Source organism: Zingiber officinale, chromosome 6A (assembly GCF_018446385.1).
Source record: "Zingiber officinale cultivar Zhangliang chromosome 6A, Zo_v1.1, whole genome shotgun sequence".
Taxonomy (NCBI): Eukaryota; Viridiplantae; Streptophyta; class Magnoliopsida; order Zingiberales; family Zingiberaceae; genus Zingiber; species Zingiber officinale.
In genome coordinates, this window is record NC_055997.1 from 145,348,042 (window position 1) to 145,370,887 (window position 22,846).

Below are 22,846 nucleotides of genomic sequence, written 5' to 3' on the forward strand. Positions count from 1 at the left end.
TTTACGATTACATCGAGTAGTTTTTGTAATTTCGCCGCTCGGCTGAACATGAATCTTTTTGTACTTAGGCCACTCGGCCTAAGGTTTTAATTTCAATGAAATGCTTTCCTTTTGTGCACCCCCTCTTTTTGCACTGTCCCCTCGCTAATACTTGTGCTGCCCGCTCGTCTACTATCACACCTTTGACCTTCGAGGTGCATTCTCGCAAGTGTTTTCCCCAGTCCTTCTGTTCGACCGAATATCATCCGATGTTGCCAAGAATCGCTCGTTATAAGCCGATCAGAACTTTTGTACCTCGAATCTGAGCGGAACTTAGCTCCGGTCTAACTATCGGCGGAGAATACGGATAATTGTAGTGTCGACGATATTCCGCTCGGATTAGTTATAGACGCCGAGGCGTCTCTAGATGTTTAACGTCGGTGCTCGACGGCGCGATTATTTATAGCCGGTCGGCGCGGCTCTCGATGTTTGACGACGGTGCTCGTCGATCTTCCGCTCGGGGATTTAATGACGCCGGCTCGTCTCTCGATTTTTAACGTCGGTGCTCGACGGCGCGGTTATTTATAGCCGGTCAGCGCGACTCTCGATGTTTAACGTCGGTGCTCGACGGCGCGGTTATTTATAGCCGGTCGGCGTGGCTCTCGATGTTTAACGACGGTGCTCGTCGGTCTTCCGCTCGGGGATTTATAGACGCCGGCTCGTCTCTCGATTTTTAACGTCGGTGCTCGACGGCGCGGTTATTTATAGCCGGTCGGCGCGGCTCTCGATGTTTAACGTCGGTGCTCGACGGCGCGGTTATTTATAGTCGGTCGGTGCGGCTCTCGATGTTTAACAACGGTGCTCGTCGGTCTTCCGCTCGGGGATTTATATACGCCAGCTCGTCTCTCAATTTTTAACGTCGGTGCTCGACGGCGCGGTTATTTATAGCCGGTCGGCGCGGCTCTCGATGTTTAACGTCGGTGCTCGACGGCGCGGTTATTTATAGCCGGTCGGCGCGGCTCTCGATGTTTAACGACGGTGCTCGTCGGTCTTCCGCTCGGGGATTTATAGACGCCGGCTCGTCTCTCGATTTTTAACGTCGGTGCTCGACGGCGCGGTTATTTATAGCCGGTCTGCGCAGCTCTCGATGTTTAACGTCGGTGCTCGACGGTCTTTAAGGCTAACTCCTTACCAGGTCGAGCGACCTTGGCCTTCCTTGCAGCAGAAAATACTCAATGTGCTTTCATCTTTCTACTTCCTGCATCGCAAGTACATAGGCGACCAAAAAGTATATAAATTTATGTTTAGCGCACCCTTCACCCAACTGGGAGAACGTACTCCTGGCCGAACGGCTCAGGGTCTGCTTCGTCGGGCATTTTGGCTCGGATAATTTACCTCCGACTGGACGGTACGGGGCCTTCGTTCATCGAGCGCTTGGCTCGACCCATTTACCACCGGCCGAGCGGCGCGGGGCCCTCGTTCCTTGATGACGATGCCTTATATTTGTTCTTTTGATTTTTCATTTCTGCATTTCAAGTATTTAGTCGAAAAAAAAATATACAGGATGATTTACAGTGGTACACCTTTCATCCCGCCCGGTAAGGCTGGAGGTGGTTTGCGCTCCACGGCCTATCTAGCTGCCGACCGTCCTCATCCTCCAAATAATACGCGCCCGAGTGGAGCTTTTCGATGATTTTGAAGGACCCGCCACGGAGCCTCAAGCTTGCACGCGTCGGCCGGTTTGACTTTCTTCGAGACAAGGTCATGACACGGAATGATCGGGAATGGCGTGCGGTTGTAGTTTTGCTTCATCAGTTGACGGTATGCCATCAGTACGACGGATGCCTTAGCGCTCTTCGTCGACCACATCCACTCCATATTCCTCCACTCGGCGTTGCCTTCATCATAACTCTGGACCGGACGGACTCGGCGACTTAACCGGAATGACCGCTTCACGCGGTATACGGATGAAAAGGTGTAGCGCGTTCCTTCCTTAGGAGTTGTTCGGATGGCCCATAAGCGCTGCACTTCATCGCCAACCTCCTCCCGTGGTCGAGCGGAGCGCGAGTCTGGAGAATTTCGGTTGGCTACTTGACGGCCGTTGCTTTGAGGGTAAGCCACGGACGTGAAGTGTTGCTCGATGTCGTAGCTTTTGCACCAATCTTCCAGACTTTTCCGTGAATTGCCGCCCGTTATCGGAAACCAATCGGCGAGGTATACCGAACCTACATATGATGTGTTGCCAGATGAATTTCTTGACCATCTGCTCGGTGATCCTGGCTAGTGGCTCGGCCTCCACCCACTTGGAGAAATAATCGACCGCCACCAGCAAAAATTTCCTCTGCCCGGTCGCCATCGGAAATGGACCCACAATATCCATTCCCCATTGATCGAACGGACATGAAACGGTTGATGCTTTCATCTCCTCTGCCGGTCGGTGCGAGAAGTTGTGATACTTCTGGCATGAAAGGCATGTAGATACTGTCCTAGCGGCGTCTATTTGTAAGGTTGGCCAAAAGTATCCAGCTAGCAAAATCTTCTTGGCTAGTGATCGTCCGCCCGGATGTCCTCCGCACGATCCTTGATGTACCTCTTGGAGGATGTAAGCCGAATCTTCCGAGCTCACACACTTCAACAACGGGCGAGAGAAAGCTGATCGCCGATAAGTGTGAACCGACCGGCCCTCCTCCTGAGCAGCTGGGCTTCATCCCGATCGGCCGGTGTAGCTCCCGAGCGGAGGAACTCTATGATGGGTGTCCTCCAGTCGCTTGGAAATGTGAGGCCTTCCATCCGGTCGACGTTCGCCACCAGCAGTACTTTTTCAATTGGTTGCTGAATGGCGACCGGCGTTATAGAACTTGCTAGTTTGGCCAACTCATCGGCTGCCTGGTTCTCCGTTCGGGGAATCTTTTGAATAAGGACCTCTCGGAAAGTGGCTTTGAGTTTTTCAAAGGCTTCAGCGTAGAGCTTAAGTCGAACGCTGTTGATTTCAAAGATACCAGAAAGTTGCTGAGCGGCCAATTGTGAATCCGAATAGAGTGTCACCCGACCGGCTCCCACATGCCGTGCTGCCTGCAATCCGGCTATGAGAGTCTCATACTCGGCTTCATTGTTGGTGGCTTTGTAATCCAGTCGGACGGATAGGTGCATCTTTTCTTCTTGAGGTGAGAGCAGCAATATTCCAATCCCACTTCCGAGCCGAGTGGAAGACCCATCCACATATATTCTCCACAGAGCTTCCGGCTCTGGCCTCTGCACTTCGGTCACAAAATCAGCCAAGGATTGCGCTTTGATCGCCGAGCGGGGTTGATATTGGATGTCAAATTCACTTAGTTCTGTCGTCCACTTGATGAGCCGTCCGGACGCTTCGGATTCAACAACTCTCTACCTAGTCGTCCGAACGATGATGGTGTGAGCCAAGAAATATGGTCGGCCGAGCGGCTAGAACTAAAGCAAACAACTTCTCGAGCCCGGTGTAATGAGATTCAGCATCCTTCAAGATGTGACTTAGAAAATACACCGGCTGCTCTTCGCCGCTCGCCCTCACAAGTGCCGAGCCTACAGCATGCTCAGTTGACGAAAGATACATATAAAGTGACTCACCCCCGATCGGCTTGGCAAGTACAGGCAGAGAATTTAGATATGTTTTCAATTCTTCAAATGCTCGGTCACATTCTTCATCCACTGGAACTTAGTAGCCTTGAGATCTTGAAGAATGGTAAGCTCCGGTCGGTTTTGGAGATGAATCTGGACAAAGCGATTATCCGACCGGTCAACGTTGCACTTCCTTGTATTTACGGGAGGCGGCATGTCTTGAGCTTTCACCTTCTGGGATTGGCTTAATTCCCGCTCGGTCACTATATATCCCAAGAAGCCCCCCTTCGCTCCGAACAAGCATTTCGGATTTAACTTGACTCCATATTTGCGTAGCGTTCGGAAGGTTTCTTCCATGTCCTTGAAGAGATCGGCCGCTCGGACGGATTTGATAAGAATGTCGTCCACATAGACTTCCAGATTCCGCCCGATCTGCTCCCTGAACACTTTGTTCATCAAGCGTTGATAGGTGGCCCCGGCATTCTTCAATCCGAACGGCATCACCTTGTAGCAATATGTGCCGTCGGCCGTTACGAACCTTTTCCTGATCTTCACGGGCGAGCGGCACCTGATGGTAGCCTTGGTATGCGTCGAGCATGCAAATCAATTCGCAACCGGCCGTAGAGTCCACCAGTTGATCTATCCGAGGCAAGGGATAAAAATCTTTGGGGCATGCTTTGTTCAAGTCCCGAAAGTCAATGCAAACCCTCCACTTGTCGCCCGGCTTGGAGACTAATACTACGTTAGCCAGCCAGCTCGGGAACTGCACCTCGCGTATGTGGCCGGCCTCCAGAAGTTTCTCCACTTCCGCCCGGATGATGGCATTCTGCTCAGCACTGAAATCCCTTTTTCTCTGCTTCACTGGCCGAGCGTCCGGTCGGACATGCAACTCATGCTACGCTAAGCTCGGCGAAATTCCGGGCAACTCATGTGTCGACCAGACGAAGACATCATGATTTCGTTGGAGGGATTGGATCAGCTCCTCCTTCTGCTCCTCCTCCAGATCAGAGGCGATAAAAGTCGTGGCCTCCGATCGGGTCGGATGGATCTGAACCTCCTCCTTTTCATCATAAATTAAAGCAGGAGGTTTCTCGGTTATGGCGTGTACCTCGATTCGGGGCGCCTTCCGAGCGGAACACGCTTCTGCTCGGACCATCTCTATATAGCTGATTGCTTAAATCCGCAAGTGCACGGTTTATCGTCAAGTAATAAAATATCGATCCCACAGGGACTGGGTCAAGTACTAGAAATGTACGAGTTTCAATTATCCAAACGAATGATCTAATGAGAAATTTTACTCTAAATCAACAACTCAAGCGAACGAAAATCAACGAAAATATTAAGAGATAAAAACAATCCTAGGATTACGATTTCACCACTCTAACTATTATCATGACGGTTCTCCGATAATGACAACTTATACCTAGGTTGACTTCTTTTGTTTGAATGCAACTTTCTTTATCAAGGTATCCGAGTTAGATGATCTTTCATGCTGTGAAATCCTGTCACTAGATTCCTGCAAACCTATCTATACATCCACCAGATTCGTAAGTTGATTCCTAAAATACCAACGGCCACTTTTGGTGATCACGCTGATGTATCTACTTTGATCCGTCCCCAATCTTATGGCATACGTACACAGATGACTCTTACTTGCATAGGATCCTGTCACATAAATCCCGCAAAGCCTATCTAGTCAATTACCACTTTCACAGAAACCAATCAAAGCATCATTCAACAATATAAACAACCAACGAAAATATGCATAATCGAAAACCAAAGTTAACAACAAATCATGAACATAGTTAGGGGCTACTCCCTTAACCTAAGATTCAAACAACTACTCCATTACACCAGAGAATTCGACAATAAGATAAGGAAAAGACATTACTAATCGTCCTTGCTGATGTCGTCTATCTCCAAGTCTCAATTGCCGCCGTTTTCCCGACCCCCAACCACCCACTCCTGGTTTTAGGTTTTCTCCCCTTTAATAGAGCCTCCTCTCCTTGATAGTCGGTATCCCCATTGGATTGACCCTTTCCATCTTTTAAAATCATCGCCGCAATAATAGCAATCTCATTACACGGCCCGATCATGTCCTCCTCTGCTTCCTGCGTCGCTCTTCAACATCTCCGCCACGCCCGTGTTCAACAACATGCCTTGAGCGTGTTGGTCGCTGAAATCCTCGACACGCCCATGTTTATCAACAACACGGCCGTGTTGTTCTGATACCCTGGGTAATTCGGCTGGTTTTGTGCATCCTGTCATCAGAATTCAACGCAAAGCAGTATCCTTCGTCCAAATATGTTAAACCAAATAAAGACTAACAAATATGCTTCTAACAAGATAAAATGAGATGAAATGCATATATGTTTTATGCTCAAAACTGTACATGAGTTGCACACATCAAAAATCCCCACACTTGAACATTTGCTTGTCCTCGAGCAAAGAAAAATAAAGACAATCTATGTGTGGAAATCATGAAAACAGTTATTGACAATTCATCCCAAGGTATAAAATTGGTCTTAATTTTCTCAAGTCATTCCCTGCAGCTTAGCTCAAAAGATCTCCGTTTAGTGCATGTGAAGAAATCAACCCCCCAAGGTTTTGGATACCAATCTAGATTCATCACCCCTATTACCGTGTTCCTCTCCTTTCTAGTGTAGAGGCACTTACCTGCCCTAACACTTGGTTCATCCCCTCAATATCACACAAGGTCTCAAAGGACCACCCTCGAGAAGAAAAGAAAGAAGGAATTAGCAGTGGTCATTTCCCCAGTAACTAGTTGACCTCAAAAGGACACCTTCTTTAGGTGTTTCCCTAGTAGCTACCTAATCTCAAAGGGGTGCGCCAAAAGAAATTCCTTTTTTTTTTTTTTTTTTTACAAAAACTCCTAGGAGAAGTGTTTATCCAGTAACCAAAATGCTCATGAAAGTCACCATAGAAAATTGAGTACTAATCCGGTAAAGAGATTTAAATCCTTTTCAAATGCCGCCACCTTAGGGGTTGTGTGAAAAGTGAAACAGGGTTCTTAATGAATAAGCCACAAAGAATTTCCTAGATCCAACTAATAATCAAGTTATACTACAAGAGATGAGAGGGCAACAAAGTATCAAAGACTCTTGAACACATAGTGTCTATATCAATCAAAACAAGAGGTATATATATATATATAAAAAATATATATATATATAAAACTGAAACCGAATTTAAAACAGGAATGCAAAACAAGAGGTCACCTAATAGTTATGGCAAGGTAAAGCCTAAGATCTGCGATCATCTTCCTCTTGCCATCTTCTCCTTTGCTCTGCACGAAATTCACTTTCTTCTTGCCAAAATTTTTCCTCACGCTCTCTTCTAGCGGCCTCAACTACAAAATACTTCTCAGTATTAGAAAAAAAACAGTTAGCCCCTTCTATATACCTGTCAACTCGCTCATAATGCTCCTCTGAAGTATGAGCAAACTGCTCCCACATGTTTCTATCCGCAGTATGCTTTTCTCTGAAATCCTCAAACGATGTATGGAATCCTGAAAAATCAAAAACAGAAGGTCCTGCAGAAACATCATCAGTAATAGTCCTAGGGGACTCCGGTATGAAGGAAGAAACCTGGGGTACCGGTACATGCGGTGGAATAGATGGCTCTCCTACTGTGGGTAGATCTTGGGTCCTAACATCCTTAAAAAGCCAATTACGTGTATTGCGAATGGTTGTAAGGCTATTATTTGGAAGAGGGATTTTAATATCATTTTGTAACATCAAACAGTATCCCTCCTCTAATCTCCCAATCATCTTCATATTTAAACATGCATCCAAATCCAATCGCGGACTAACCGGGCAAGTCTCCAATCCATCCAACTCACACCCTAAAGCTAATGCAATCTTAGTCAAAAGTCCTCCAATAACAATTACTCCAGTCGAGCTATTCCCAATTTTCACAAAATGTCTAACTAGGTGAGCTCCAGAATCAATTTTAACATCATTAATCATGGCCCATAAAAACTGCAATTCACTTAGCCTGGCTACTCCAACACTGTCCCCTCTCCCAAAAATAGTATTCGCCATGAATCTATGAAGATAGCGAAAAATTGGATTAGGGATATTAGATGATTTGGATCTAGAGGCATCATAGGCATAGAGTCTAAGGCAATTTCTCTCCAAAATGTATACACACAAAAATTTCGATGTATTTGCCTCTCCCCTCCAACAGGAAAATCGAAAATTTCATTAAACTCCTTCAAATCCATCCTATAATCGATATTCCTCAACCGAAACTTAATCAATCCTTCCTCACAATTTCTTCCTTGAATTATTTCGGCCGACATGGAACTAAGGAATTCTAAAGTTATACTAGGGTAGGTAGGGTAATGGCTAGTCAAAAATTGTCCCCATCCCATCCTATTTGCCATCCAATATATATCTTCCTTAATACCTAGCGCAGCAATTGTATAAGAGTCCATATATCTAGTGGAAACTATTTTTCGTTTTTCAAGCTTGTCAAAACGAGATTTATGAATATCATCACGAAAGATTAAACCAAAAGGGTTATCAGACCGATCACCTTGGTCTTGCGCTTTCCGTTTTCCTTTGTCTTTTGAAGAAGAGGGTGCCTTCCCCGTTTTCACACGCTTGCTCATCTTTGCCGGAGGAAAATCTTCACCGGTGCACGTTTTAGAATTGAATGAGAAGAACGCAGACGATCGGAAACTGCTCTGGAACCAACGGCGAAAACTTCGAAGAGTCACGGGCGTGTTCTGACCTAAAACCCGTCGCGCCTATTTAAAACCCTACGGCACGCCCGTGTCTCTTGACACGCCCTGGGCGTGCTGTCTTCTGGAAAACCCGACAGCCACCCACATACCTGACAGCAACCAACACGGGCGTGTTTGAAATTTGCACGGCCGTGTTCTCCTCTGTTACCTGGGCAGTTGTTCTGCAAATAAAATGAAAAATAAAATGAAAAAGAAAATAAAAGATAAAAGTATAAGGTAAGAAATTGGGTTGCCTCCCAACTAGCGCTTGTTTACGGTCATTAGCTTGACCAATATGATGTTACTCAAGTGGACTCGAGGAGGTTCTGCTCTCCTCCCTTAAGAGTTGGTTCACTCAGATATGTTTTTAGCCTTTGCCCATTCACTTTGAAGACTCCGGTGGTTTCATTCGATATATCCACAGCTCCATAAGGATAAACTTTCTTTACTTCAAAAGGACCCGACCATCTGGATTTAAGCTTTCCTGGAAAGAGTTTCAATCGAGAGTTGAACAATAATACAAGATCACCCTCTTGGAATTCCCTACGCATAATGTGTTGATCATGCCAACGCTTAGTCCTTTCTTTATAGGATTTTGCATGCTCATAAGCGTCAAGTCGGAGTTCTTCTAGTTCATCAAGCTGGAGCCTTCTTTTCTCTCCGGCATTCTTTAGATCGAAATTCAATAATTGTATTGCCCAGAAAGCCTTGTGTTCCAACTCTACAGGAAGATGACAAGATTTCCCATACACCAAGCGAAACGGCGTCATACCAATAGGAGTCTTGTAAGCTGTCCGATATGCCCATAGAGCGTCATCCAATTTTTCTGACCAATCTGTTCGTGAATGCTTCACAGATTTCTCTAAAATGCTTTTGATTTCTCTATTTGATACTTCCACTTGTCCACTGGTTTGGGGGTGATACGGAGAGGCAATCTTATGAGTTACTCCATACTTTTTGAGAAGATTTTCAAATTGTCTTTCAATGAAGTGTGAACCTCCATCGCTAATCACCGCTCGAGGAATTCCAAATCTAGGAAATAAGATTTTCTTAAAAAGTTTTATCACAGTCTTCGCGTCATTCGTTGGAGATGGTATAGCTTCAACCCACTTTGATACGTAGTCCACTGCTACCAGAATGTAGATATTGTTATGAGACGGGGGAAATGGTCCCATGTAATCAATCCCCCAAACATCGAAAAGTTCAACTTCTAGAATTGAATTCAGTGGCATCTCATGTCTCTTGGAAATGTTCCCCGTCCTTTGGCATCTATCACAAGTCAATACATAATCACGAGCATCTCTGAAAATATGTGGCCAATAAAATCCTGCATGTAAGACTTTAGCAGCTGTCTTCGAAGTACTTGCATGACCGCCATATGATGAAGAATGACAATGATAAAGTATATCTTTTATTTCATCCTCCGGTACACATCTCCTGTAAATAGTATCAGCACACTTCTTGAAAAGCAGTGGATCATCCCATACATAGCTCTTGACATCGCCAAAAAACTTCTTTCTCTGTTGGTAACTCATCTGATGAGGTAAAATTCCACAAGCAAGAAAATTTGCGTAGTCTGCGTACCATGGAGAATCAATCCTTTTTATAGTAAGGAGATGTTCATCTATAAAACAGTCATCAATTGGAAGATCTTCCTCCTTGGTCCCACTCTGTCCCTGATATAGTCTTGATAAGTGATCCGCTACCACATTCTCAGTTCCCTGCTTATCCTTTATTTCTAAATCAAATTCTTGCAAAAGAAGAATCCATCTTATGAGCCTTTGCTTAGCATCCTTTTTGCTCAATAGATATCTTATGGCCGCGTGATCTGTGTAAACAATAACCTTAGAGCCAACGAGGTATGATCTGAATTTATCCAAGGCAAAAACAATTGCTAAGAGTTCCTTCTCCGTAGTTGCGTAGTTCATCTGAGCATCATCCAGAGTTCGGCTAGCATAATAGATCGCATGTACCTTCCGGTCTCTTCTTTGTCCCAAGACTGCTCCCACTGCATAGTCACTCGCATCACACATGATTTCAAAAGGTAAAGTCCAATCGGGAACTTGCATTATCGGAGCTGAGATCAAAGCTTCCTTCAACCTGGAAAAAGCATCCAAACAATTTTCATCAAAAAGGAATTCAGTTTCCTTAATTAACAAATTTGTCAAAGGTTTAGAGATCTTTGAAAAATCTTTGATGAATCGCCGGTAGAATCCTGCATGTCCTAAAAAACTTCGCACTCCCTTAACGTTTGTCGGTGGAGGTAGATTTTCAATTACTTCCACCTTTGCCGTGTCTACTTCAATTCCTCGTTCTGAAACCAAATGTCCTAGCACAATGCCTTCTCTTACCATAAAGTGGCATTTTTCCCAGTTTAAAACCAAGTTTGTTTCTTCGCATCTCTGCAGAACATTAACCAAATTGGACAAGCAAGTATCAAAGTTAGTACCATAGACTGAAAAATCATCCATAAAAACTTCCATAATATTCTCAATCATATCAGAAAAAATAGCCATCATACAACGTTGAAAGGTAGCTGGTGCATTGCAAAGACCAAAAGGCATTCTCCTATAGGCAAAGGTACCATAAGGACATGTAAACGTGGTTTTTTCCTGGTCATTTGGATGTATAGGGATTTGATAAAAACCGGAATACCCATCTAGAAAACAGAAATAGGAGTGTTTTGCCAACCTATCTAACATCTGATCAATGAATGGAAGTGGGAAGTGATCTTTCCTAGTTTCTTTGTTTAATTTCCGATAGTCAATACACATTCTCCACCCCGTAACCGTCCTAGTGGGAATCAACTCATTATTTGAATTTCTAACTACTGTCATCCCACCTTTCTTTGGCACAACATGAACCGGACTTACCCATTCACTATCAGAGATTGGATAAATTATTCCTGCATCTAGTAATTTCAAAACCTCTTTCTTGACCACTTCTTTCATGTTAGGATTAAGCCTCCTTTGTCTCTCAACTGAAGGTTTAAAATCTTTCTCGAGCAAAATTCTATGCATGCATAATGAAGGGCTAACCCCGTTTATGTCTTCAATGGTATATCCTATGGCTTTAATATGCATTCTAAGCACATGGAGCAGCTTTTCGGTATCTACTTCATTTAAACTTGCATTTACAATCACGGGGAATGTAGAATTATCACCAAGAAATTCATACCTGAGTGTTGATGGAAGAGGTTTAAGTTCTACCTGCGGTGATTCATGGTTTTCACTTTCCAATGATTTTTGTTCTAACCTCGCTTCTTCAGTCATATGCCGCACAAGGTTGATTTGTCCTCCATCTTCACTGCTCTTTGCAACGTCTTCATCATCCGAGTATGCATCCAGTGTATCGCTGAATCCGAGAAACGGTTCTTCCTCTTCTTCAACCATCTGCACCTCATCAATCCTGCAACACACATTCTGCAGGAAGGGTTGTTTAATAGCTTTAGACAAATCAAACTCAATTTTTTCGCTACCTACGGCTAACGACAGCTTGTGATTTTTAACATCAATTACAGCTCCTGCAGTGGCCAAGAAAGGTATTCCTAGTATAATAGGTATGTATGGATCTTCATCCATTTCTAGAACAACAAAATCTGCAGGAACGACAAATTTCCCAACCGTGACAGGTACATTTTCCAATATACCTAAAGGATATCTCACAGAGCGATCAGCAAGTTGCAAAGCTAGTGTTGTAATTTTCAATTCACCCAAGTTTAATTTCTTACACAGTGAAAATGGAATAAGATTGACACTAGCTCCTAGATCACAAAATGCTTTATCAAAGTTATGATTCCTAATCATGCATGGGATTGAAAAACTACTTGGATCCTTGAGTTTAGGAGGTAACCTGTTTTGAATTAAAGCACTACATTCCTCCGTCAGTGCCACCGTTACGCTCTCCTCAATTTTCCTTTTGTTTGTCAATATGTCTTTCAGAAATTTTGAGTATGTGGGCATTTGCTGCAAGGCTTCTGTGAATGGAATGTTAATATACAACTTCCTTAGGACATCAAGAAACTTACCAAATTGTTCATCAAGTTTGGCCTTAATTATCCTTTGAGGGAATGGAATCGGTGGTACGTATTTTTCTAAGTGTGGGGATTTTTGGCCTTCAGATATTTTTTTTTTTCAGAAGTAGAGAATGACACGGGCGTGCTGTTCATTCCAACACAGGCGTGCTGTTCGCTGGAGGATCTCTCGCTGATTGGCACGGGCGTGCTAATCACCACGTCCTGGTCGTGTTCTTCTCTGTCCGGAAATAGCTTTGGGTTATCCTTGAGCTCATTTACTCTCTTTCCACTCCTCAAGGTAATCGCATTACAATGCTCCACAGGATTTGTTTCTGGTCTTCCCGAAAATCTCCCTGGTACTCTCGAGGGCGAATCGGTGACCTGCGCAAGTTGATTTTCCAACATTTTAGTATGATTCGCTAAATTATCTATCTTACCGGATATTTGGGAGATTGCTTCGGCTGTCTCTGAATGCTTCCGATTAGATTCCACCATGTGTTGTCGATATTCATCATTTTGTTTCGATTGGGTAGCAATGAAGTTTTCCATCATAACTTCCAAGTTAGACTTCTTCTCTTGCTGAAATCCTCCAGACGCTCCATAATTATTCTGCCCGGATTGATTTTGATTATTTCTGTAGGAAAAATTTGGATGATTTCTCCATCCTGGATTGTAGGTATTTGAATACGGATTGTTGTTTGGCTTTTGAGCATAGTTATTTATCGCATCAACTTGTTCTACCTGCGCTCCGGTAGGTTGCGTGACCATTATTTGGCAATTCATAGCTGAATGTCCTGTCACTCCACAAATCTCACAGATGATACTAGAAACAACATTAACATTAAAATTTTCAAATTTATAGGTTAATGCATCAACCTTTGCCGCAAGACTATCTAAAGCGCTCACCTCATACTTACCTGCCAATCGAACAGGATTCTCTCTCTCTATCGCCCATTGGTGATGATTCAATGCCACGCTTTCGATAATATCGAATGCCTCCTCTAAGGTTTTGTTCATGAGCGCACCACCTGCAGCAGAGTCTAAAGAGACTTTAGTAGAGTAGGAAATTCCGTTATAAAAGGTATGGATTACGAGCCATTTCTCCAGTCCGTGATGTGGGCATTGCTGCAGTAGTCCTTTAAATCGGTCCCAAGCTTCGAAAAGAGATTCTCCATCTTTTTGCGTAAAATTTGTGATTTGGTGACGGAGTGAAGCAGTCTTGCTTGGTGGAAAATACTTATCTAAAAATTTCTGCTCGAGTTGCTCCCATGTTGTGATACAGTCCGATGGAAGCGAATGTAACCAAGCTCGTGCTTTGTCCCTTAAAGAGAAAGGGAAAAGTCGCAATCTGATCGCATCTGCAGAGGCTCCATTATATTTAAGAGTTTCACAGAATTCCAGAAACACTTCCATATGAAGATTTGGATCCTCCGTAGGTGCTCCTCCAAACTGATGTTGTTGGATCATATTCAGTAAAGCAGGCTTCAGTTCAAAGTTATTTGCTTCAATTGGAGGCCTTCTAATACTAGATCTCAGGCCTCTAGCACTTGGCGCAGCATAGTCTCTCAACAGCTTGTTCTCTACCTGATTGTTCTCTTCTTGATTGGCCATTTCTCGTTGTTTTTGAAGTCGTCTCTGAGTGTGAAAGGTTCGTTCTATCTCGGGATCAACTTCAAGAAGGACTCCTCCTTGACCTGACCTAAGCATTCAACGAGAAAGGAATACTTCCAAATATAGAAAATCGAGTTGCAAAATTGGAAAACACAATTATGGAAAATGAATAAGAAAAATTACATAGAAATCTGGATTAATCAAACTGCAATATTCTAATATTGACACAGTCCCCGGCAACGGCGCCAAAAACTTGATTGCTTAAATCCGCAAGTGCACGGTTTATCGTCAAGTAATAAAATATCGATCCCACAGGGACTGGGTCAAGTACTAGAAATGTACGAGTTTCAATTATCCAAACGAATGATCTAATGAGAAATTTTACTCTAAATCAACAACTCAAGCGAACGAAAATCAACGAAAATATTAAGAGATAAAAACAATCCTAGGATTACGGTTTCACCACTCTAACTATTATCATGACGGTTCTCCGATAATGACTACTTATACCTAGGTTGACTTCTTTTGTTTGAATGCAACTTTCTTTATCAAGGTATCCGAGTTAGATGATCTTTCATGCTGTGAAATCCTGTCACTAGATTCCTGCAAACCTATCTATACGTCCACCAGATTCGTAAGTTGATTCCTAAAATACCAACGGCCACTTTTGGTGATCACGCTGATGTATCTACTTTGATCCGTCCCCAATCTTATGGCATACGTACACAGATGACTCTTACTTGCATAGGATCCTGTCACATAAATCCCGCAAAGCCTATCTAGTCAATTACCACTTTCACAGAAACCAATCAAAGCATCATTCAACAATTTAAACAACCAACGAAAATATGCATAATCGAAAACCAAAGTTAACAACAAATCATGAACATAGTTAGGGGCTACTCCCTTAACCTAAGATTCAAACAACTACTCCATTACACCAGAGAATTCGACAATAAGATAAGGAAAAGACATTACTGATCGTCCTTGCTGATGTCGTCTATCTCCAAGTCTCAATTGCCGCCGTTTTTCCGACCCCCAACCACCCACCTCTGGTTTTAGGTTTTCTCCCCTTTAATAGAGCCTCCTCTCCTTGATAGTCGGTATCACCATTGGATTGACCCTTTCCATCTTTTAAATCATCGCCGCAATAATAGCAATCTCATTACACGGCCCGATCATGTCCTCCTCTGCTTCCTGCGTCGCTCTTCAACATCTCCGCCACGCCCGTGTTCAACAACACGCCTTGAGCGTGTTGGTCGCTGAAATCCTCGACACGCCCGTGTTTATCAACAACACGGCCGTGTTGTTCTGATACCCTGGGTAATTCGGCTGGTTTTGTGCATCCTGTCATCAGAATTCAACGCAAAGCAGTATCCTTCGTCCAAATATGTTAAACCAAATAAAGACTAACAAATATGCTTCTAACAAGATAAAATGAGATGAAATGCATATATGTTTTATGCTCAAAACTGTACATGAGTTGCACACATCAATAGCACCGCCGAGCTGCTAGCTGATCTCCACGTACTTCTCCTACTTTGTCCTCCACGGGGAACTTTATCTTTTGGTGGAAGGTTGAGACAACCGCTCGGAATTCGCCGAGCGCCGGTCGTCCCAAAATGACATTGTAGGACGAGGGAGAGTCGACCACCACGAAGTTTATTGTCCTGGTCCTCCTGAGCGGCTCCTCTCCCAGCGAGGTAGCCAGCCGGATCTGTCCGACCGGCTGAACTTCGTTGCCTGTAAACCCGTAGAGCGGGGTCGTCATGGGCAGCAGCTCGACTCGATCAATTTGCAGCTGATCGAACGCCTTCTTGAATATGATGTTAACCGAACTCCCTGTGTTAACAAATATGCGGTGAATAGTATAATTTGCTATTACCGCTTTAATGAGCAGAGCGTCGTCATGGGGCACTTCTACTCCTTCTAAGTCTCCGGGCCCGAAAGTGATTTCTGGTCCACTTGCCCGCTCTTGGCTACAGCCGACTGTGTGGATCTGCAGCTGCCGGACGCCTGCCTTTCTGGCTCGGTTGGAGTCTCCCCCGGTCGGCCCGCCAGCAATAACGTTGATCTCGCCCCTGGAAGTATTGCTCCTATTTTCCTCTTCCCGAGTGGACGGTCGTGACCGTTCTCTGGACGCCCGGCGATTCTCCTGTCTTGGAGATCGGCGCCGATCGGGTGTCTGTTGATGTCTCCTTTTGATGCGGGTCCGGTCAGCTTCATAGGTCCTTTGTCTCCTGTCGATGGGAGGAGACCGTCGTTCGGCTTTCCTGGGAACAGGATTGGCCACGAAGGGAAGACTTCGACAATCCCTCGTGTTGTGCGTATCCGTCTGGTGGAAGGAGCAGAACATAGGGGTCCACCTCTTCTTTGGCTTGGGCCGAGCGGCCGCCACCTCTTGTACGTGTGATCTGGCGTGGGGGGATCGGATTGCTTCGCCCCTCGATCCTCTGGGCGGCTGCTGAGCGGCGTGATGTTTTCGTTCGGCATGAATAGGTGCCCGCTCGGTTGGAGTTTCCTTTTTCTGGGCGGCTTGCGCTTCTTCCACGTTTATGTATTCGTTGGCCCGATGTAGCATGTGATCATAATCTCGGGGCGGCTTTCGGATGAGCGACCAGAAGAAGTCCCCATCCACAAGGCCTTGTGTGAAGGCATTCATCATCGTCTCCGAAGTGGCCGTTGGGATATCCATCGCCACTTGGTTGAATCGCTGGATGTAAGCTCGAAGCGATTCTCTTGGCTCTTGCTTGATGGCAAACAAGCTGACACTTGTCTTCTGATAACGCCGACTGCTGGCGAAGTGGTGGAGGAAGGCCGTTCGGAAATCCTTGAAGCTAGTGATGGATCCGTCCGGCAACCTCCGAAACCACCGTTGAGCCGATCCCGAGAGAGTGGTAAGAAAGACTCGGCACTTTACTCCATCTGTATACTGATGGAGCGTAGCTGTGTTATCGAACTTACCCAGATGATCATCCGGGTCTGTTGTTCCATTGTACTCGCCGATCGTCGGAGGCACGTAGTGCTTGGGCAGAGGGTCTCGCAGAATAGCCTCCGAAAATTGGCGATTGATCCGCTCGGGAGATGAGTCCGTTCGGGGAGCTTTCCCCTTTCTGTCATCCCGTCTGGGCACTTCGTCTGAAGAAGATCCTCTATCTCTTCGGGCTGGTACGGCTTCAGGGGTGCGAAATAAGGCCCGATGGAATGCGACGGTGGCTTGAGGTGCTTCCGCTCGGCCACCAGACGCAGATGTTGCTTGTTGCTCCGGCCGTTCGGCTGATGCTTTTTGTTTTTGCTCCATGAGTTTGGTGGCCCTCATCTCGACTAGAGCACCGAGTTCTTCTATTGAAAGCGCCACCGTGTGTTGTCGTCCAGCCTCGTCCATTGTTTTTGTTCGAATGCAGGAGCGTTCCCACAGACGGCGCCAAATTGATCCTGTCCGAACCAGAAGTCAACAGACGCTGGGCACGTGGCGCTCTCCGGCTCGCTGATGTAGATCTCCCACGGGTGGCGCGATGCTCGGCTAACTGCAAGTCGATCCGGAAGGGGTTCCGGCGCGACCCTCACGCCTCAAGTCGGGTAAATTACGATGAACAAGGTGGCTCCCAAAGTCTCGAACGCGTAAATCTTACCTCAAAAAAAGGTCTTTATATAGAGCTGTGAAGGGTTTGGGCACGTGTACCGATGTGCATACGTGTCCTCTGTCCTTTCCTAGGTATGCGGCTGTCAGAATACTGACCCATATCGCTACAGTCGAAGCATGCCCTCGATGGGACAGTTGAATCCCCTGTCACAAGATTTGGAGCATGGCACACACGTGAAACCTACCGGTTGTCAGAGAAAGAAATCCTCTGGCCTTTTCCTTTGCTCCCAACTTGTCGTCCGAGCGGACAGATCCCTCAACATCTGACCGGACATCCGCGGTGGTTTACTTGTGCTTTGTGGCGACTAATAAACAGGGGTGCTTTATGACTGTGGTCGATCAAAAGGTCAGCTCGGTCCATGACCTTTTTAACTGAGCGTCGGAACCCCGATTTGACAGGGTGCCTCCCCACCATAAGTGCGAGCCGGCCGGACCTATCCGGGTATTCGATTCCATCGGCCTGCCGGCAGTCCGGTCGGACCGGCCGTCTACAGCCGTCCGTCCGGCCGGACCACATTCTACCCGGATGGACGGCTGCTCCGATGACTTCCACGGGGCGTTGACTTTGCAAGAGGGGGGGCCCGCTCTTACTACCAGATCATGTGGCTTCGTCGTACTCTACGAAGTTTGTGAGATTTCCTGGTCAGCCCCCTTTTTCACTGCTTCTTTGCTCTTGCTCGGCACGCCGACGGTCTTTTTTATTTCCAAGCCCGCAGTCACACTGCTTTCTTCTCTCCTCTCCCTCCTCCCAGTGCTAACTGGAGGAAAAAGTTCTTTTTTCTCCGGTTTCCAGAGGAGACAAACTGGCTCATGTATTGGCAACCTGAGCTGCCTCTAACTCTGGTGCTGGACAAATTCCACATGGACCTCCCCTATGCTACGGCTGCCACTCGAATGGAGGACTGGCGCTTGAATATGACAAGACTGATATCTGAAGACCTACTTTTTTTCTTCAGGCTGAGCCACTCTACCTCTGATACACCGCGCTCCTTAGGTAAGTTCATGTTGAGTGCCTCCTTTCCGATCACTTTCCCTGTGAGAATGACTTCTCGTGTTGGCGCCTTCAGTTGAGGTTTTGCATCGTGCGTCGGAGGTTCTGCCTCTGCCCCTCGATGACCTGGAAATACTGCGGCGCGGTCGGGCAATCCTAAATAGGAGGCTACTCCCTCATCTTGGATCCGCCTCATTCGGGGCGGCGATTCAGCCTGCTCCCAGCCCTGCCTCACACGCCGCTTCTCCTTCGCCTGCCGCCTCGAGCCAAGGTCGGGATCGTGATCAAGCCGCTCGCCCGGCCAGACGTGTCTTCCGAGGAGCCCCCCGGGCTTCCAGACGTGGTCGCGCAACTCTTCATCGCGCAGGTCTAAGCTCATCCGGCCGGGGTGCCACGGACGGGGGTGCGACAGCCTCTTCACAGGGTCAGCCTCGCTTTGATGACTCTGATTCTGATAACCAGCCCCTGCTTCACAGGAGGCGCCGAAGACCAGGTCTAACTGCATTAACGCTTGATTCTGTTCCTTATACTACCACATTGCCCCTTGCTGCCGTCGTGACTGGCTCTGACATCACTCCCCTCTTTATTTTTGTTTTCTTTATCTAGCAGCCTCTCCCAACCCCTACAGGGGACGACCAGCTGCGTTCCGCTCTGTCCCTACTACTGCAGAGGAAGACAGCCCAGGCAATCATCAAAACCCCACGCCAACTGAGCCCGTTCCCAAGCCACCTCCCGCTCCTCCTGGTGCTGACGCCGGCCCTTCTCAACCTTCCTCCTCCACCCACCATCGTTACAGGACCACAATCCCCTCTGAAGCTGCTCTAGCTCGGCGGTCCGACGCCCCTACGAGCCTTCTGATGATGAAAGGCTGCCTCGGCAGTTTGTGGGCAGAGAGCATGGATCAAATGGGTAACGCGCCGCCGTTAGTCTAGATGGATAGGTTCTCGAAGTCTTGGGCCAAAGTACGTACTCCTCACCTTACCCTTGCTATTGTATTGCCTCAACTGAAGGTTACATCTTCCGCCCAGACTCATGCAGAATCTTTGGTGCTGAACCAATCCTTCCACACCCTCCATCATGAAAGCAAAGAACTCCGGGAGAGAGTCTCCGAATTGGAGCTGCAACTGAACGACCCTGCTCAAGCCAGTTATGCTTTGCGGGCGGAGATTCAAGCCCTAACCAATCAGACCGACCGTCAGAAACGGTTCCTGATACAGGTGAAAGATGAGCTCCGAGCTATGAGGGAGGAGAGAGCTGCATCTGAGGCAGGGTATCAGCAACAGCTAGCCCATCAAGCTCAGGAAATACAGTCCAAGGATACTCTTCTACAGGAGAAGAACAATAAACTGGAGGTTCAGGTGACACAATTGGAGACTCAAGGGGCTGAGCTGGAGGCCCTGAGGGCGAAACTATCCCAGTCTCGGGCGGCTTTGTCGGGAGTATCCACTGCTCTGGCGGTCTATCAAGAAGGAGAGGCTGATCATTGCCTGCGAAGTCGAAGGTCCTATCTGAGCTCTCCTGAATTTTTATCCCAGGCTGGGGCACGCTTTGCTGCGTCCGTGCCATACACAGCGACTGGAGTTATCAAGCAACTGCATGCACAAGACTTCTTGAGGTCCGTCCCCTCCGCAGACTTTTTGAATCACGACCAAATCATTCAAGGCTTTCCGGATGAGATTTTTGCTCCTTTCAAATGATCTGTACCAGCCACTTAAACTGAGAAATTGTTACATGTACACATGTCTTTTCGAATGTTTACTTGACTATCCTACTGTCTCCATGCCCCTCGCCTGACCCGACCTACGTCAACAGAGTCAGCCCCCTCAGACTCGATAGGGCTGTAGGTAGTTAGCACTCCAAGGTCGATCCAGCTTCCTTCCTTGAGCGTCCTACAAATAATAGGCCCCCGATGCCAATTTCTTGATAACTTTGTATGGTCCGTCCCATCGAGGAGCCAACTTCGTCACTTCCCCTAAGGGCTTCATCTGCTTCCAGACGAGGTCTCCTTCTCCGAAGAATCGGGGGATCACCCTTCTATTATAGTTTTGCCTCATTCTTTGTCTATAGGCCTCCAACCTATTAGCTGTTTGTTCGCGGATTTCGCTGATGAAATCTAGCTCAACCAGCCGTCGCTCTGCGTTTCCTTCATCATACATCATTCTTCTCACGGACGGTATCCCGACCTCCAGAGGTACCACTGCTTCATTACCATATACTAAATGGAAAGGTGTCAGACCTGTACTTTCTTGGGGTGTCGTACGATAGGCCCACAAAATGCTCGACAGCTCGTCCACCCAACTGCCTCCCGTGTGATCCAACTTGACTTTGAGCCCCCGCACTATTTCTCGATTGACTACCTCTGTCTGACCATTGCTTTGCGGGTGAGCCACCGAAGTGAAGGCCTGAGTTATGCCGAACCCCTTACACCAATTTTGTATTTTGCGTCCTTGAAATTGTCTACCATTGTCCGACACCAGTTTGTGAGGCAAACCGAATCTGCAAAAGATATTTTTCCATAAGAACTGGATCACCGCATCTTCAGTGATTTTGGCCAGAGCTTCCGCTTCCACCCACTTGGAGAAGTAATCTACTGCTACTAGCAAGAAACGTCTTTGCCCCGTAGCCATCGGGAAAGGTCCTACGATGTCCATACCCCACTGGTCAAAAGGGCAAGACACTATGGAAGTTCTCAGCAGCTCTGTAGGTCGGTGCGTCAGGTTCTGGTACCTTTGGCATGACAAACAAGTATTCACCAGCTTCTGTGCGTCCCTCTGCAAGGTAGGCTAGAAATACCCGACCAGTAGCACTTTCCGGGCCAGCGTTCTTCCGCCTGCGTGGTTGCCACAGCATCCCAAATGTATCTCCCGCAAGGCCTGATCTGCTTCTTCCATACTCAAGCACTTGAGCAGAGGTCTGGAGAAAGACCTTTTGTACAGTTGATCTCCAATCATAACATAAGAATGGGTCTGTCTCCTGAGCATACGTGTCTCTTCTAGGTTATCGGGTACAACTCCCTGCTGGAGGAAACTCATTATGGGCGCCCTCCAATCAATAACTCCTCCCAGGTTATTTTACAGGTCAATCTGAGTTATAAGGAAGGTCTGCGCTATAGATCTGTCAAGTACCCAAGTAGTCAGGGAGCTGGCCATTTTAGCTAGTTAATCTGCCCTTTCATTTTCAGACCTGGGAATCTTGGTGACTGTGACTTCTTTAAAATCTTTCCTCATCTTCTCATAGGCTTCCTTGTAAACTTGCATCTTTTCGTTGTTTGCTTCAAAATGTCCGGCCACCTGCTGAGTTACTAGCTGCGAATTCGAGTATATTACGACTCTGCTTGCCCCCACATGCCGAGCTGCTTGCAAACCTGCTAATAGGGCTTCATACTCTGCCTCATTGTTGGTAGCTCTGAAATTTAGCCGTACAGCCAGCTGCATAATGTCTCCCTACGGAGATATTAGAAGTGCACCTACACCACTTCCCCGCTGGGTAGCTGATCCATCTACATAAATTTTCCAGACCTCCTCCGAGTCTGCTTGATAAACTTCTGTCAAGAAATCCGCCAGAGCCTGTGCTTTGATCGCGGTTCGGGGCTGATACTGTATATCATATTCCCCTAGCTCGGTCGCCCATTTGATAAGCCGACCCGCTACCTCCACCTTGGTGAGGGCTCGGCCCATAGTACTGTTTGTCAGGACGGTGATGGGATGCGCCAAAAAATACGGTCGGAGGCGTCGAGCCATTAGAACAAGTCCGTAAACCAACTTTTCCAGGGCCGTGTACCGAGACTCAGCCCCCTTCAATAGATGACTGAAAAAATACACTGGCCGTTGTACATTGTATTGCTCCTTAACCAGCACGGCCCCCACGGCCTCGGGGGTAGCTGACAAGTAGACCCAAAGGGGCTCTCCCATAACAGGCTTGAACAGTGATGGTAAGGACTCTAGGTATTGCTTTAGCTCCTCAAAGGCCTGTGTGCATTCTTCCGTCCACTGAAACTTGGTCGCTTTCCTGAGCACTTTGAAGAAGGGCGCCGCTCTATCTGCAGATCTGGAGATGAATCAGGACAGTGCTGTTATCTTGCCGACCAGCTTCTGCGTTTCCTTCAGATTCTGAGGGATCTGCATGTTCCGAAGTGCTTGTACCTTCTCAGGGTTGGCCTCTATCCCTCGTTCGGTCACCAGGTAGCGAACAGACATTTCAGGGGATTTAGCTTTACTCCATATTGCCTCAGAGTCCCACAGGTTTCTTCTACATCTTTTATTA

The 22,846-nt window shown here is 46.7% G+C and overlaps 1 protein-coding gene and 1 non-coding gene across 2 annotated transcripts; one reads left to right on the forward strand and one right to left on the reverse strand.

Annotated features, from left to right (window-relative positions):
- Positions 1-5,652: 5,652 nt before the first annotated feature.
- On the reverse strand, positions 5,653-13,949 carry LOC121995443. Its single transcript, XM_042549182.1, has 12 exons — positions 13,619-13,949; positions 13,256-13,366; positions 12,500-13,132; positions 10,751-12,437; positions 10,705-10,715; positions 9,737-10,637; positions 8,702-9,601; positions 8,434-8,505; positions 7,407-7,641; positions 7,191-7,250; positions 6,997-7,102; positions 5,653-5,834 (listed from the first exon to the last, which is right to left on the reverse strand). Exons 1-12 carry the CDS (start codon positions 13,947-13,949, stop codon positions 5,653-5,655), a joined length of 5,229 nt encoding a protein of 1,742 aa, XP_042405116.1.
- On the forward strand, positions 13,444-13,550 carry LOC121998828. Its single transcript, XR_006116620.1, has one exon. It is a non-coding gene; the product is annotated as a small nucleolar RNA R71 (small nucleolar RNA).
- Positions 13,950-22,846: the final 8,897 nt, after the last annotated feature.

Excerpts from the sequence above, each read along its gene's own strand:
- LOC121995443 (XM_042549182.1), bottom strand. The coding sequence starts at position 13,949 with ATGGCCAATCAAGAAGAGAACAATCAGGTAGAGAACAAGCTGTTGAGA. Across the intron at positions 7,642-8,433 it reads CCCGTGTTGGTTGCTGTCAG|ATTCATGGCGAATACTATTT; the intron begins GTATGTGGGTGG and ends CTATCTTCATAG. Across the intron at positions 5,835-6,996 it reads CATTATGAGCGAGTTGACAG|GATGCACAAAACCAGCCGAA; the intron begins GTATATAGAAGG and ends TTCTGATGACAG.